This window comes from Beta vulgaris, chromosome 4 (genome assembly GCF_026745355.1).
Source record: "Beta vulgaris subsp. vulgaris cultivar EL10 chromosome 4, EL10.2, whole genome shotgun sequence".
Taxonomy (NCBI): Eukaryota; Viridiplantae; Streptophyta; class Magnoliopsida; order Caryophyllales; family Amaranthaceae; genus Beta; species Beta vulgaris.
The window spans coordinates 47,667,334-47,683,790 of record NC_079205.1 but is presented as its reverse complement, the minus strand read 5'-3'; the positions used below and the strand labels follow the sequence as shown (position 1 = coordinate 47,683,790).

The 16,457-nt window shown below is 37.6% G+C and overlaps 3 protein-coding genes across 3 annotated transcripts; all 3 read left to right on the top strand.

Annotated features, from left to right (window-relative positions):
- The first annotated feature begins 364 nt into the window (after positions 1-364).
- LOC125496721 (uncharacterized) lies at positions 365-3,044 on the top strand. Its single transcript, XM_048642264.1, has 3 exons — positions 365-871; positions 1,287-1,821; positions 3,013-3,044. Exons 1-3 carry the CDS (start codon positions 365-367, stop codon positions 3,042-3,044), a joined length of 1,074 nt encoding a protein of 357 aa, XP_048498221.1.
- LOC104890932 (hypothetical protein) lies at positions 389-11,217 on the top strand. The gene is made up of 6 exons (XM_010676551.3): positions 389-871; positions 1,287-1,821; positions 3,013-3,482; positions 7,818-8,415; positions 9,315-9,916; positions 10,436-11,217. Exons 3-6 carry the CDS (start codon positions 3,063-3,065, stop codon positions 11,012-11,014), a joined length of 2,199 nt encoding a protein of 732 aa, XP_010674853.2. The 5' UTR covers positions 389-871; positions 1,287-1,821; positions 3,013-3,062; the 3' UTR covers positions 11,015-11,217.
- A 4,415-nt stretch (positions 11,218-15,632) lies between these two features.
- On the top strand, positions 15,633-16,157 carry LOC125496720 (uncharacterized). Its single transcript, XM_048642263.1, has one exon. It carries the CDS (start codon positions 15,633-15,635, stop codon positions 16,155-16,157), a length of 525 nt encoding a protein of 174 aa, XP_048498220.1.
- The last annotated feature ends 300 nt before the right edge of the window (positions 16,158-16,457 follow it).

Sequence of the window (16,457 nt, the reverse complement as noted above, 5' to 3'; positions counted from 1 at the left end):
GGCGCACCATTTGCTTCTGCCTCAACAACTGAAAATCCGTCGTGACGAGTGTGCGGGCGCACCCCTCCCTGGTGCGGGCGCACCTGACCTGGTGCGGGCGCACCTTTACTTGGTGCGTGCGCACCTTTACTTGGTGCGGGCGCACCACTCGCGCTGATCGCAAGTCACTCGTTTCACAATAACTATAGCTCCTTTTTTTATATCTATTCTTTTTTAACATAGTGACCCTTATTTTTCATAATCACATGAACTAATATTAGATCCACAAGTATTTTTATATAATACTATCCTTTTGTTTGCAGTTGAATAAAAACTGCAATAAGTTATTTTTTTAACACCTACTTACTTTCTTATTCCAACAGCTATGCTAGACCCTGAGCATGAGCATTCATATAAGTTAACCGAAGTTTTGAGAGAGAGCAAAACTTCTGCGTACATGCGTGACAGAGATGGCTTAACCCCTATTCTAAGAGCAGCTCACTGTGGTCAGATATGGCTAGTTGCTCGGATTGGTAAAATGTATCCAAAATCAATATATATAAGTGATTACAAAGGGAAAACAGTGCTGCACCATCTATGTAGTTCAGCCTTAGATGTGGTCAATGAGTTAGAAACCGTATTACAACTATGGGAGCAAGTTTCCGAGACGTTTCCTAATGGCGATGACCTGATGTTCTCACAAGATCATGATGGAAACACACCATTACATATTGCCATCATGGCTCAGAACTTTAGAGTTGTACATTATTTCATCAGATATTATATTAAGGTAAAGTCGAGCTTAAAGAATGAGTTGATGGGTCTTATGAACAATGACGGAAAGTCAATCATGAATTTAGTTACATGTGGATCAGACATTCCCCCGAACCTGGTATGCACCACTTCTCTATAGCTAGCTATTTCATTAAATATTCATAACACTACCTTCAAATATTTTCTTACTTCAGTGATATTAATTAATATCGTTGGCATCACCACTCCATACCTCGTAGTTCTTCTTGCTAACTACTACCTCCAAATTTTTTAATTGTTACACTTTGACATTTTACACAATTCACAAATTTTACTTTGATCATCATTTGTGATGATACGTGAATAAAAACATAATCATGTGGGATCCTATCGTCTTAATATGTATTTTTTTTATATATATTTTTTATAATATTACAAATACAAAGCTAGATATATTAGCCGTCAAAGTTTGGCAAATGACATGCGTGAAAAGTGTAAGTGTAACCATTTAACAAAAAGGAGGGAGTATGATTATAAATTGGTACAATTTGCAGAAGAAATTGATAGAACAAGCAAGTATGGAAACTCCAATGGAGGACGATATCTATGAGGCAGCTACAAAAGGAGATATCAATGTGATTAAGGAACATAAATACCGCTTGCAATGTCAAGCACATGATGGAAGTAATATCTTGCATATAGCAGTTCGGCACAGGAAATTATCCTTACTTATGGCAGTTGTAGAAAGGAGCTACTTATATCCTCTTATCTATTGGGAGGACTCTAAAGGAGATACCCCTCTACACGTCGCTGCTGGGTTACAAGCGCCTGAAGCATTACAATTCGTTGAACAATGTGTCAAAAAGTGGGATCCGTATGACGGACTCCTACCATGGACAGTGAGAAATATGAAAGGAAATACGGTCCTTCATGAAGCAGCAAGGTTTTGTAATTATGAGTTTATATCATCAGCATTAAAATACGCCACTGACATCAATGATGTGAAGCTAAATCAAAAAATCATCAAGGATGTGAATGACGATGGTGAGACTGTTCTGCATATAATAGCAAGATATGCCACATATAAAGGTAAGTTTCTATCACATCACTCATTAATAATAACGAGGTAATACTTAGGTTTATTTTATAACAACTAATCATGTAGTAATTTTTTTTTTTTTTGTTACATGGGAGAATCCATGGAACCCTTCTCTCTCGAAGTGGCTAATTATATGTTATGCAATACACTCTTATTAATATATCTAAATTGATATTAGTGAAAATTATAAAAGAGAACGTATTGTGTCGGACTCGTCGGACCATAATCTTTGGTCGGACGACTTTAAGGTGGTTTCAATTTTTTTCAGTTAGTCTTAATTTTTTTTCAATTATTCTTCATTTTTTTAAAGTTAGTCTTCATTTTTTTTCAGTTAGTCTTAATTTGTTTTCAGTTAATCTTCATTTTTTTCAGTTAGTCTAAATGAAAGTAAGTTACCTCTAAATGAAAGTAACTTAGGTCTAACTGAAAATAACTTAGGTCTAAATGAAAGTAAGTTAGGTCTAAATGAAAGTAAGTTATCTCTAAATGAAAGTAACTTAGGTCTAACTGAAAGTAACTTAGGTCTAAATGAAAGTAAGTTAGGTCTAAATGAAAGTAACTTGGGATTCTTAGTTTTATTATTCTTTCATTTAACAACTAACTAATATTAAAAAAAAAACACTAACCTCTGCTTTCCTCTCACTTTCTCCTTCTTCTTCATTCCTCTTAGCTGATTTTTTTTTCTTTGTTAGATAAAAAAAAAGTATAACAAAACTATATACATTCAATGGGTCGATCTTTTTCTAACGCTAAGGTTTTCTTCTCCCTTGTTGTTGACAACATCTCCACGGCCTCTCAAAGGTAGTTATACTCGTGTTTTTTACCTCTAGAATGTTTTCAAGTGTTGTCCAGCGGTGCGGCAGCGGCGAAGGAAGAAGATGAAGAAGGAGCCGCGGTACCGTTGTCGCGGTTTCGTCCGACGAAACATATTGGGTCAGACGGTCTGACCCAATACTTTCACATTATAAAAAGCTGATATATTAAACTCCACATCGTGACAATATAAAAGGTTAATATATTTTTCAAATAGTATAAAAATGATTACACATGGTAAAAATTCTCTAACTTTGACTACAATATTACAAGTAAGAAAGATAAAAAATACAAGAGAATATATAATATTGCTTGACTTGAAATACTTCTCTGTGAAAGTTACTGATTAGCTACTAATAATATTGCAGCAAAGGATTTCTTAGAGAAAGTTTCAAGATAATTGAAGTCTCTTGTTTACATGCGTGATTATGAGGGATTCACTCCGGTTTTAAGAGCAGTACAATGTGGGCGACTTGGGGTAGCCAGGCTTCTAGTTCAACGGTATCCTCAATCAGTTGAGATTGCAGATAATAAAGGCAAGACAATTCTGCACCACATGAAGTCTTTGGTAGTAGATCTTGTCGATGATTTGAAAGATATAGTGCCAGTTTGGAAGGATATTTTAAATTATCCTGAAGCTGATAACCTTAGAAATGCTCAAGATGAAGATGGAAACACACCCTTGCATCTAGCCATTGCCGATGCCAATGTTGCTAAGGCAAAATTTCTCATAGAAAGGTGTCTCGAGTCAACCAATAAACAAGAGTTAGATATCAACAACAATGACGGTCACACGGTTTTTGATCTACTCTCATCACGCTCCCATATACCAGCCACGGTGCGTACTACTTCTCTCTTCCGTAAAATATAAAGGTCTTAAGAATGCAAACCACATTACACATTCCCACAAATACATAACGACTGAGCAACAGCACTTATGGCCTGTTTGGTAGTTGGTCATAAATGATGGTAATGGGAATGAGTTTGTGTGTAAATTTGTGAAAAATATCATTGTCCATTCCCATGGTAATGCTAATTTATCCTAAAGTGTCCATTTTCCTTCTTGAATTTTCATTCCCATCCAATATCACCTTGTAGGTGATTATGAGTGGTAATGAAAATTGCTCCATCTTGGAGACAAAAACACAAGTTTAAGGGTGAGATTGCATGTCCATGGAGAAAACATGCCTCCCCATTGAGATTTTAAGGGTGCTTTCCTAATAAAATTACACTTAAAATTCATTCCCATTATTGCACTTTATTAACGACTACCAAACGGGCCGTCATCTCTAGCTATCCCTGTTGGAATATATAGTTTAGTATAAGTTTGTTAGTTAGTTTGTTATTAGATTAGTAGTTATAGATACATGTACTTGTACTCATTTCAATATACATCAGAATAATAAAAATCTCTGTATTTTTACTTTCTCTCTCCTCTGTTCTCTCTCTCCTTCGATCTCTGCCATCTTCCATGGCACAACACCACTTCTTTCCACCATAGATTGAGAATTTTAACATGGTATCAGAGCGGGAATAAATCCTAGCTCGTAAATTTCGCACAAATTCTTGTTCAAATCAAATACCCAATTCATCATATTTTCCCCAAAAATTTTATGTTCGAATTTTTCTGAATTCATGCTCATAATTAAGCAATTAAGATTCGATTTTCCCATTTATCATCTAATTTCATTCACAAATCATTTTTTTTTGAACCTCGAATCAACAATTTATCCATTCTTGGGGGTTTTCCCCAATTTCTAGGGTTCTTTTGCGATGCTTGTTCATTCGCGAACCTAAATTCACATTGTCTCTCCAATTCTTTCTGATATTCGTTTTTCTTTCTAATTACTTTCATCATCATCAGCATCGAGTCTATTTACTGATTCATCAACTTCATTCTTCTTGATCTATTCACTCAGTGCTTTCAAGATTCTGGATATATTTTTTTTCACTGGTACTGATCGAAGGTTTCGAATTTCCGCATTGGGGAATTTTGTTTTGGTGGTGATTTGATATGTTCTGGCTGTTGTTGCTCGCGAATTTTCGCTACTCTTCGAATTATGCAATCCTTCTCTTATTCGAAGCATTGAAGATTTCATTCTATTTTTCGGTTCAAGATTTTCTGGGTATTTGATTTGTGGGATTCGTGAACTCACTTGGATTGTGGAATGTTTTATGGGCACGAAAACTCAATTTCTGGGTATTTGAGTTCCTGATTTTCTGGTTTGGTTTTCTTTAATCCAAGCTCGTAGTATGTTCTACTACTTTTGTTGTTGCACTTCTAAAATTGTCTTGAGATGAATTTTGGTGGTTAATTGAAGTATTTTTTGGGTTCTTACTGAGTTAATTGGTTGATATTTATACTGATTACAGAAATTTGGAGGTTTCTTTTTTGTGGGAAATTATTTTGGAGTCTTATGTGGTTTCTTGGTGATTTTTGGTTTGAAGTTTGCTGGTGAATCCATTTTGTAGATAGACAACGTTTTTTTGGTTTTGTTGTGCTGGGTTCTTACTGTATTTCTGTTGATTGGTTGTGGCTGGTAATCTCACTCTCTTGCAAGGCTTTCTGATCATTGTGGCTGTGGTCCTAAATGTACTTCATCCATCTTCTCGATTTCCTTTTCTTTCACAAATTACATCGTTTTATTCGTTGATTCCTTGAATTCTTTGTTGATCCATAGTGATTTTTTTTTTTCATAGACCCATAGTTGGTCATTTTCACCCATAGTGGCTTGTCTTCGCCCATAGTGGCTTATCTTTGCCCTTAGTTGGCTTGTTATATGCCCATAGTGGCTTGTCTTCGCCCATAGTGGCTTGTTGTGCCCAAAGAGGCTGTTTTTCATGATCCATTGAGATCATTTTCTTTGACCCAAAGTGGTCCTTTGTTCAAGACCCATGGTTGGTCCATTTCGCCCATAGTTGGCATTTTTTTTCAATTGCCCATAGTTGGCTTGTTGAGTTTGCCCATAGAGGCTTCTTAGCCCATAGTGGCTAGCTTTGTTTTGACCCATAGATGGTCATTTTTGTGACCCATAGAGGTCAATTTTAAGCCCATTGAGGCATTTCTTTGAGACCCAAAAGTGGTCATTTCATATTTCTCACTTTTTTTTTTCTCATTTCGTATTTCTCTCCTTCACAAATTCCTAAACATATTCCTCTTTTTCACTTCTTACACACTCACAAGTTCATTTCTCTTTCCATCTCTTTTCTATGGTTGTTCTTGTTCAAGCTTAGAGTGTTTTTCAACCCCTCTAAGCTTGAGTGGGGAATTAGGTAGTGATGGTTCTCTTGTTGAGATTATTGATGTGGTGTAGATGTTGGACGCTGTTGTGGTGATTGGTAAAGTGATGATAACAGCAAATTACGGTCTCTGATGTAGCAAACTTGCAGCAGCATGATGATTAAAGAAAGTTGCACAGTGCTTAAGTGGTATTTTGGTGACGTAGTAGTTGCAGTTATGGTGTTTTTGGGGTAGCTGAGATGCTAAACTTGATGCAATATCTGGTTCTACTCATTATCTTTCCCTGGTTTTCTGTAAATTTTTCCAAACTTATATAGTTGGGTAATGGGTACAGACTTCCCAAAGTCAGTTTGATCAGTTGGGCAGCATCCTTCATTTCCAGAGATTTTGCAAGTCTTCACACTTGCTTTCCACTATTACATCTTGACGGCTGCTTCTTTGTGTCATAGTCCCTTGTTACTTCAAACTGGAAATCGTTTTCACCATTTCCAGTTTGAGGGGGGATGTTGGAATATATAGTTTAGTATAAGTTTCTTAGTTAGTTTCCTTAATTTCAGTTAGTCTGGTATTAGATTAGTAGTTATAAATACCTGTACTTGTACTCATTTCAATATACATCAGAATAATAAAATCTCTGTATTTTTACTTTCTCTCTCCTCTGTTCTCTCTCTCCTTCGATCTCTGCCATCTTCCATGGCACAACACCACTTCTTTCCACCATAGATTGAGAATTCTAACAATCCCAATTATGGATTACAGCTTCAAACACTACATAGTACCACTTCATATTGAAAGCATATAAAACTCTTCTAGTTCTTCCATGTCGCCAACAGGGATTTTTCTACTTCCCTAAAACTAGTTCATACCCAAAGCAAAAGTCATCCCACCCTCAAACTAGTTCATACCCAAAGCTAAAACCATCCAAGTCGCATCATCACCAATGTGGGACAATCAATTGACTTTTCTATGTAAAAAAAAAAAAAACCTTTTTGTCTACCCAATGAGTAATATTAGAAACAGACGTTAATAATTAGTATAGGCTTTGTTTTTCTAATCTAAATTAATGGAAATTATCTTCAGTTAAGTTTAAGTTTAGAGAAACTTTGTTATGTTCAGTTGAGGCAAATTCAGTTCAATTAAGTTCACTTATGTTATTTTCCTCTTAAAGTTTTGATTTAGTTCAGTTAGTTTAGTCCATACAAATTTAGTTCAATTCATTTTAGTCCAACTCACTCCCAAAAGAACAAAATCTTAGTAAAAGTAATTATTTTTTATTTATTTTTGTTTTCTAATTATATGTGACAAACTCAATTTCTATTGTTCAAAAGTAATACCACAGGTGGGAAACAACATCATGAATAATTTTCTTTTATTTATTTTTGTTTTCTAATTAAATGTGAAAACTAATATGGAGGAGTTCAAATCTTCTGTCTATTTTGGCCATTATATGAGTCAAGCAATATTATTAGTCCACAATTATACAGAATTCTTAATTTAAAAAAATAAATTAGACAAAGAAAAATTGACATTAACCAACTGATTGAGTGCCACAGATAATGGTACAAAGTGAGACAAAAGAAATTTTTTTCCTAAGTTGAAGGAGCATCATTTAGTATGTAGAATTTTTAGAGGGAAAAAAAGAGAAATTTGGAGAGAATTAGAAAGACTACATTTTAATATATTTTTCATACTCACACATAATAAATAAACAAAACAACCTTTAAATAGGCATATAGAGTACTACTAATAACATGTCCACTATGTAGCTCACTACTTGCTATCCCACTAACTAGAGAATCTAGATACTACTTGTTAACCCACTAACTAATTATTAACAACTAATCCTAACTATTAGGAAAACTATTTGACAAATTTTGGAGCATAATCCAACATAGTACTGTGCAACGTAATTTAATTTGTTTACGTGCGCAGAAAGAACTGCAACAGCTGGTGAGCATAAGTTATGTCAAAGAGAGAGCACTCGTATATGATATGATGGACGACGTCCTCTACAATGCAGCAGTAAAAGGGGACGTCCAGATATTTGTAAAGGTCCCTATGGATTTAGAAAGTCAGCCCCCAACATCTGTCGAAGCATATTTTTGCCGTCAAACACCAGGTGGAAGCAATATAATTCATATAGCCCTCAGACATGGGAGTCCAAAAGTAAAACAATTTGTTAAGACGGCTCTAACACACTACCCAATTCTCAGCATGCGACCAGATAATAATGGAGATACGCCTCTTCACTTAGCTGCTAAGTGGAAGACTGGTTTATCATCAGTGGAAGTACTAATAGAAGCCTCGAAACGCTTTATAAACGAGCTGGGTGAGAGTCATAAAGCTTTCTATGTTGCCCCATGGAAGGTGAAAAACTACAAGGGTAATTTTCCAATTCACGAAGCTTTACAATCTAACAACTTGAAAGCTGCGGAACATTTGCTCGGATGTGATGTTGAGGCGGCTTCTCGTGTTAATGACTTGGGCGAGACTCCACTTCATGCTTTTTCCAAAAACGGCTTTGCCATCAGTAAGTCTCTTACAGTCTTACTTACCTAGCTACCTGCTTCATTCAACGTAATCACATTGCCTTTGTTTGGTAAAATATGGAGCCTGAGCCCTGAAGGGTTGAGAAGGAAACAAGGAAGGTAAAAGATGGGGAGGAAAAAGAGAAATTGTTTTCTACCTATGGAGCAATACTACTTCAGTATTTTAAAGCCTAAGAATTTTTTTCCTCTTACCCTTTATCGTGGAATTAGAGAAAATTCATCTAAGAGACTTTCTTCTTCCAACCACACATAACCTGAAAACCTTTCAAGTTCAACTAATATAATTAATAAGGGGGGAAAAATCATATAGAATATGGTATGATGCACACAGTAATCTATTCTAATGACTTCTTCTCACTAAGTAATTAGGTTCTAGAATACATTGGAAAATTTTAGAATTTGCAAATCTAGCACTACTTGGCTACTTGCAACACACACCTTGTTTGTAAACTCAGTAATTATGAGAAAGAATTTTCTTATTTTCCTAATTTTCACTAGATTCAAGCTATTTATGACACAAGTTACACAACATGTAAATATTAAGTATTGAAGAGCTTCATGCTGTGAAGATTGTGCACTATTAGATTATGTGATAGAGTATAGATCTATTCCTGGGGCCTCAACCAAAAGCTTAAGCTGATGGTTGAGGTCCCAGGAATAGATCTATACTCTATCATTATGCAATTGGGACGACAAGGTTAAGGATTATGATATACATATAGGTAACTAATTTGAACATTTTCTAACCCAACTCATTCTAAATGGGCCTACGACCTGTATAATCACACCTTTCTGTCTTTAATTGTATGTCAACACACGAAACATTTTGCTTAATAGCATGTTGCTCCTATTCTTAATATTAACTAACCACTCGATGCAGATAACAAGAAGGAAGCAGAAAGATTTGTGGAAAAATTGATCATTGCAAAAACAAAGGAAGATGATAGCAGTAATACAGCATCGTATATAAGAGATGATGAAGGCCTCAATCAAAATGCTTATAATTCTGCGTATATACAAGATGATGAAGGCCTTAGTCAAAATGCTTATAATTCTGCATATATACGAGATGATGAAGGCCTCACACCGTTATTGAGGGCAGCAAGGTCCGGTCGTCTTGAGGTCGTACGAGCTATACTTACACATTGCCCTCAATCAGCATACCTCCGTGACCCATGGGGCAGGACCTTTTTGCATCTTTTGCGTTTTACAGGTGAGGATATTGATGAGAGTTTGGATGGGAATTTCGAGAAAACAGGGAAAGAATTATTTGTACTTCGTGAAGCAGATGCCCAAAGGTTGGTGCAAGATTATGAGGGGAATACTCCCCTCCATTACGCCATTAAGACTCAAAATTCTATTGCTGCAATTGTATTAACTCAAAGGTGTTTAGAAGATGAAGAGCATAAAGAACTTGGATTGGTGAATAGAGACGGTCAAACTGTTTTAGATCTACTTGCATTACATGACGTCCCAAACGAGGTATCACTTACTCTCTTTTTTTCTTTTGAAGTCTCTTGGAAGGAACGGGAGAAATTGGGGATCCCTCCTTGCAAGGGGGTGAGACTCGATCCCTTGACCTCTGGGATCGTAGGTGATGTCAATACCACTAGGCTATCACCTGCTGCTCATGAGTTATCACTTACTTACCATGTGTTATATATATATATATATATATATATAATATATATATATATATATATATATATATATATATATATATATATATATATTTGCTGCAATATAGTTTTATTTTTTACATGCAACATTTATTATGTTAGTAGATTTAAAAAATCAAATGTTGCATCGAATAGATTGAGGTAGTTCTTCTTCTTTCATCTTGTTTTATCTTTCAAATATCTTATCAAAGTAGTCAGCACTGACTCACTGTCCCTTCTGACAATAATAGTAACAAAGATACAGCAATAAAATAATGGAAATCTAGTATGGATTTTGGATTTTTGGTGTTTGTCATTTAATTTCTTTCATGGAATGCAACAGATTATACAGCAAATTCGGAAGAAACTGCCCAAAGAAGTTTACTTAGCTCGAAGCTCATATGGTATACGCAACACAGAAATGAACCAATCAGCGAACGCTCTCTCCGTGGTTGCTGCCCTCTTGGGGACCATAACTTTTGCAGCTGGATTGCAGGTGCCCGGTGGATTTGATAGCGATGACGGATCCCCTGTCCTTTTGACAAATGCAGTTTTTGCCGCTTTCATGGTGGCCAATACCATTGCGATGTGCTGCTCTATGCTTTGCCTCTTCTTACTCCTATTGGTAGGTATCCGCAAAAGTCACGGGTCGCTCATGATATTAGATATCTCTATAATTCTGCTTGAATTTTCCTTCTACCTCACCATGCTGGCATTCACACTCGGCGTGTTTGTGGTAACTCTGCAAAAGAGTTTATGGTTGGCTGTCTTAGTCTGTGTACTCTCCTTTATTACCTTCCTTCTCACATGGAAATGTTCAATAAAGCTAGTCATTAAATTTGTTGAGAGTATTGTTGCTGCTGGAAAAAAGCTTGCATCATGTTGTGCTAGTAAGTCCGCTGATACGGAGGGGCCTGTGTAGGAGACAACCGAACAGAAAAATGAAAGCATTCTGTGGTTAATAAGTAATAAGTGCAGCAATACAGCATGATGCGGCTAATTGAGAACAAAATAAAAGGATTGAATTTGCAATCTATCTGTAAGGTTTAACATGTTTTCTATACTTGGATCATTTGTTGGCATGGTTTATGTCAATTATTTTCTGAATTTCTCTCTCTTTTACGAATTTGAAAGCACATACCTTCGTGACATTCATTCTGGTGAAGGCTGACGAAATATGGAACATCATCTACTCTATTTATCTAGAAAATATACATGACTATCTTTATTTATTATTTAGAAATTACTCGTATGTGACAATAGATAAACACATGGCATTATGTAATTCATCATCTTTTTAGTTGGAAAACTAACGGTTCTCTGGGCTTCCGCTAGGTTTCCTTGGGAGGGTTTTCTAGGGTTTCTCCTAGGGTTTCCTTCGTGGTTGGTTTTCTCGAGTTTGGCTCGAGATTTGTGACTGATTTTCGATGGAGAGTGATGCGAATGTACGAGAAGTAAACCCTAATAAGCAAATTATGGGAAAAAGTAAAGATACGGAGCGCAATACTGGCTTTGCTGATGTAGCAATAAATAATCGGTTGGAAACACAAAATCAACTGAAACTACAAACAAATGAGGATGCGATAGAGTGGAAGGATGAGGAGGGTGAAGATGAGGATGCACGGCTCGAACTGGGGCTAGTTGGGAAGATATGGACAAAACGAATCATAAATGCTAATGCGTTTATGAATACTATAAAAAATATCTGGCAACCTTCGCATGGTATAAGTATAAGCAGTATAGGCGAGAACACTTATGTCTTCCAATTCCACCATTGAAGAGACAAATTGTGGGTGGTCGAGAATCAACCATGGCATTTTGATCGACACACACTTTTGTTGGGTGACATTACAGAAGACACAAAACCGGCAACGATGGAGTTATTTGAACTACCAATGTGGGTAAGGGTTTACAATTTACCCTTCAAGGGGAGACTGCAAAGAGAGAATGTGGAAGCCATTGGTAAGAAGATCGAAAGATTTATTAAAGCAGATTGTTCGGGCTTGGTTGGCATTGATAAATCAATACGTCTTCTAATTAATGTGGATGTGCGTAAACCGTTGACTCAAAAAATCAAAATAAAGATGCGAGGGGGCATAGAAGAATTTTTCGAGGTAAAATATGAAAAACCACCATTATTCTGTTATTTTTGTGGTCTGATTGGGCATGGAGTAAAGGACTGCATGGAGTGTCGAGATGAGGAGGATCCGAAGTTACAATATGGAGGATGGCTAAAGGCGTCTCCATGGAAAAGAGTTAGTGTTGGGTTGGAGCATGGGAGAATGGGTACAGAGGGGCAGTGTGCGAGAAAACTCTTTATTACTCGTCCAAAACAGACAGTGAGTGTGCAGGAGAGGATGGTAGTTAAAGAGATAGTAGGCAGATTACAAGATTGTGGTTTGAAGGGTGATGGAGATACGGAGAAGCAGGAAAAGGACGGACAGGGGGGAAACATGGAAGTGAGTTAGTAGAAGGAGGGGATAGCCCAAACAGAGGGAATAATGATTTCAGATTCGAGGAGGCTGCCATTTTATGGGAGGCTATGGAGTATTGCAACCTAGAAGATATGAATTATGTGGGATATCCGTACACATGGACAAACAACCAGGGTGGTAGTGATAATATTCAAGAGCGCTTAGACCGCTTTGTTGCTAATGTGAGCTGGAAGGACAATTTTGGCGGTTCGTTTGTCACCCATCTTCAAAAAAGAAGATCGGATCATCTCCCCATTTTGTTAAGTGTTCGAAAGAAACTCACAGCAGGCAGGGAAACAAGAAAACAACGGCTTTTCGTTTTGAGGAGATGTGGACTAGGGAGGATGAATGTGGGGATATCATTGCAGGAGCTTGGGTGAAAGGAAATGGGGTGAGTGGTAATTTGGGCAGGGCAACTAAGGAGCTTCGCGAATGGAGTCAGATTCGATTAGGGGAATTCGCAAAGGAAATGCGGGTGTGTAAACAGCAAATGAGGCGCCTTATGGAGGAGGAACAAACTGCAACAATCATAAAACAAATGCATGATATAGATAGGAGAATGGATGAACTAGAAGCTAGAGAGGAAATCTATTGGAAGCAGCGTAGTCGTCAAGAGTGGCTGAAATATGGGGATCAAAATACAAAATTTTTTCATTCAAAGGCCAAGCAGAGAGAGAGAAGGAACAACATAACCCGGTTGAAAGATGCCACAGGAGCTTTTCATGATGAGGAGGGTGAAATTGCCGAAGTGTTGGTACAACATTTTAAAGAATTGTTTTGTGCGAATACTGAGGTAGAAATAGGACCAGTTGTGGAAAAAGTTCAAAGTAAGATATCACATGGTATGTGCACAATGTTAGAGGAGCAGTTTCGTAGGGAAGAGATTACTGAAGCCCTGAGCCAAATGCACCCTACAAAGGCACCTGGCCCGGATGGAATGTGCGCTCTCTTTTACCATAAATTTTGGGACACAGTTGGGGATGACGTAACGGACCAAATAATGGACATTCTGAATAACGGAGGTAATATTGGCTCTCTAAATCAAACTTACATTGCTTTAATCCTGAAAAAAAAAAGTGTGAGTCTCCTGTTGATTTTAGGCCAATAAGTCCATGTAATGTGGTGTACAAAATTGTTTCTAAAGTCCTGGCAAATAGAATCAAAAGAGTTCTCCCGAGTATTATTCATGAGTTCCAGAGTGATTTTGTCCCTGGTCGGTATATTACTGATAACATTTTGGTAGCATATGAATGTTTCCATTATCTGCGGAAAAAACGAAAGGGAAGGAAGGATATATGAGCCTCAAATTAGACATGAGCAAAGCGTATGACCGAGTTGAGTGGGCGTTTTTGGAGGAAATGATGAATAAATTGGGTTTTCCGAGACATTTTGTTCGCCTTATTATGGGGTGTGTCACTTCAACATCTTCTTCGATACTCCTAAATGGCCAACCTACGCGCCAGTTCCGGCCAACTCGGGGGCTCCGCCTGGGAGACCCTTTGTCTCCATTTCTGTTTATTATTTGTGCAGAGGGGCTATCTTCCCTTCTTAGAGATGCAGAAGCGAAAAAGGAGATTCATGGGATAAAAATTGGGAAGAAAGTAAATGCAACATCACACTTATTCTTTGCAGATGATAGCTTGATGTTTACAAGAGCAAATGACAGGGAGGCCGAAAATATTTTAGAAATTCTTTCTACCTATGAAGCTACCTCAGGGGAACGTTTGAATATGGAGAAATCGGAAGTGACTTTTAGCCGAAACATTGAACAAGAACAGAAACATTTGCTTCAGATGATCGAAGTTAACTTTTAAGGCTGTGGAAAGTCATGAAAAATATTTAGGACTACCAACTTTTGTTAGTGGTTCTAAGAAAAAAGTTTTCAAATATATTCATGAACGGTTGCTGAAGAAGCTAAAAGGGTGGAATGAAGGATTTTTATCTCAAGCGGGAAGAGAGGTCTTAATCAAAGCGATAGCGCAAGCCATTCCCACATATGCAATGCAATGTTTCCGTATTCCAGTGACGACATTAAACGAAATTGAAAGTCTTTTTCGAAGCTTTTTTTGGGGCCAGAAGAAAGATGAAAGGAAAGATGGCATGGGTTGGTTGAACAAAGTTGTATGACTCAAAAAAATGGTGGACCTAGGATATTGAAGAGCAAATACTTCCCCAATACAACGTTTTCGGAGGCCCAACTTAGTCCCGCGGCAAGTTTTACGTGGCGCTCAATTATATCATCAAGAAGTCTACTGCAGAAAGGCCTTCGGAAAGTGGTGGGACAGGGCCATGATGTGCATATATGGGAGGACCTGTGGATCCCCAGCTTGCCTAATTTTCGGCCTTCGAGTGTCGGGAGTGTAGATATGGAAGGGCCACATAAGGTGAGCGAGTTAATACATAATCAGGGCTGGAATGAAACAATGATGCATAACTTATTTCCCCCATGGGAAGTCGAAGCAATCATGCGAATCCCACTGCCACACACAGCCATGGAGGATAAATGGGCGTGGCATTATACGAAACATGGGAGTTTTACGGTAAAAAGTGCCTATTATCAAGCCATGGAGGAAAAGAAACTCAACACAGCATCATCTTTTCGGTTTGTGGGTGGGGGTGTATGGAAGAGGCTGTGGCAATCAAATTCACCAACCAAGCTCAAAACTTTCGGATGGAAGGTGCTTCATAATGGCATTGCGGTTAAGGAAAATTTGGTAAAGCGAGGGATAGGAGATGAAAGTAGATGTCCTTTGTGTGGCGAGGAGGATGAAACCATCATGCATGCATTATTTCTTTGTGGTGATGTAAGATGCATCTGGCGATTATCACCGCTAAGATTGGAGGTGAATGGTTTGGAAAGGTGGGTTTTTAAGGAGTGGTGTGAAAAATCTTATCTATTCAATGAAGGAGCCTTAGTGGTGGGATTTGTTCTGGAATATTTTATGGGGCGTATGGCTGCGGCGCAATGCTTGGACTTTTGGGCAAAAACGTGTGAAAGTGCAGGAGGTGATAGAGAAGGCAACGCGATATTGCATGGAATTCAATGAAGTAAATGTAACAAATAGTATGGCGGGGCAAAGAGGTGGTGCAGGTGGGAAAAGGTGGCGAAAACCACTGGATGGTCTGTACAAAATCAACACAGATGCTGCAGTTTTCGTGGAAGGGAGCATTGGTTTGGGTGGTGTTGTGAGGGATGCGCATGGAGAGGTGATGGTGGCTTGCTGTGGGAAGATGGCAGGGCGGTTCGAAGTGGATGTGGCAGAGGCTCTGGCGATACGATTTGTGTTGTTAATATCATGGGAAGCAGGCTACATAGAGGTTATGGTGGAAAGTGATTGCCTCAAATTGATCTCGCATTTGAAGAAAAAGACAGTGCAAACTTCGAGCTTTGGAGTTATAGTTCATGACAATTTGACATTAGCTGAGTCTTTTAGTAGAATGTGTTTTAGTCATACGTGTCGTAGTGGTAACAAGGTTGCTCATACTCTTGCTCAATTGAGTCGATCTTTTAGTGAGACTAGAATATGGATGATGGAAGCCCCTTCCGAAATCCAATCCTTTGTATTGACCGATTTAGAGTTGGCTGAATAAATTTGGTGTGTGTTTTCCCGTCAAAAAAAAAAGACAATAGATAAACACTAGGTTTATGCATGGCTTTTACTTGATGTGATAGAGTCGTTAATGACGGAGAATATGTCAACATTTGTTTGTTCTAAAATTCTGAGTTTCCTAATTTTTAAAATTTGTAGTAGTACTTTTTATACCTACGCTTATCAAACTTCATAGACAATCTCTATAACAAAAATTACTATACATCATAAGAAAAAACTCAATCCCTTCAAAATAAATGTTCAAAAAATCAGTCCACAATATAAATCATGTCTTTCCTTC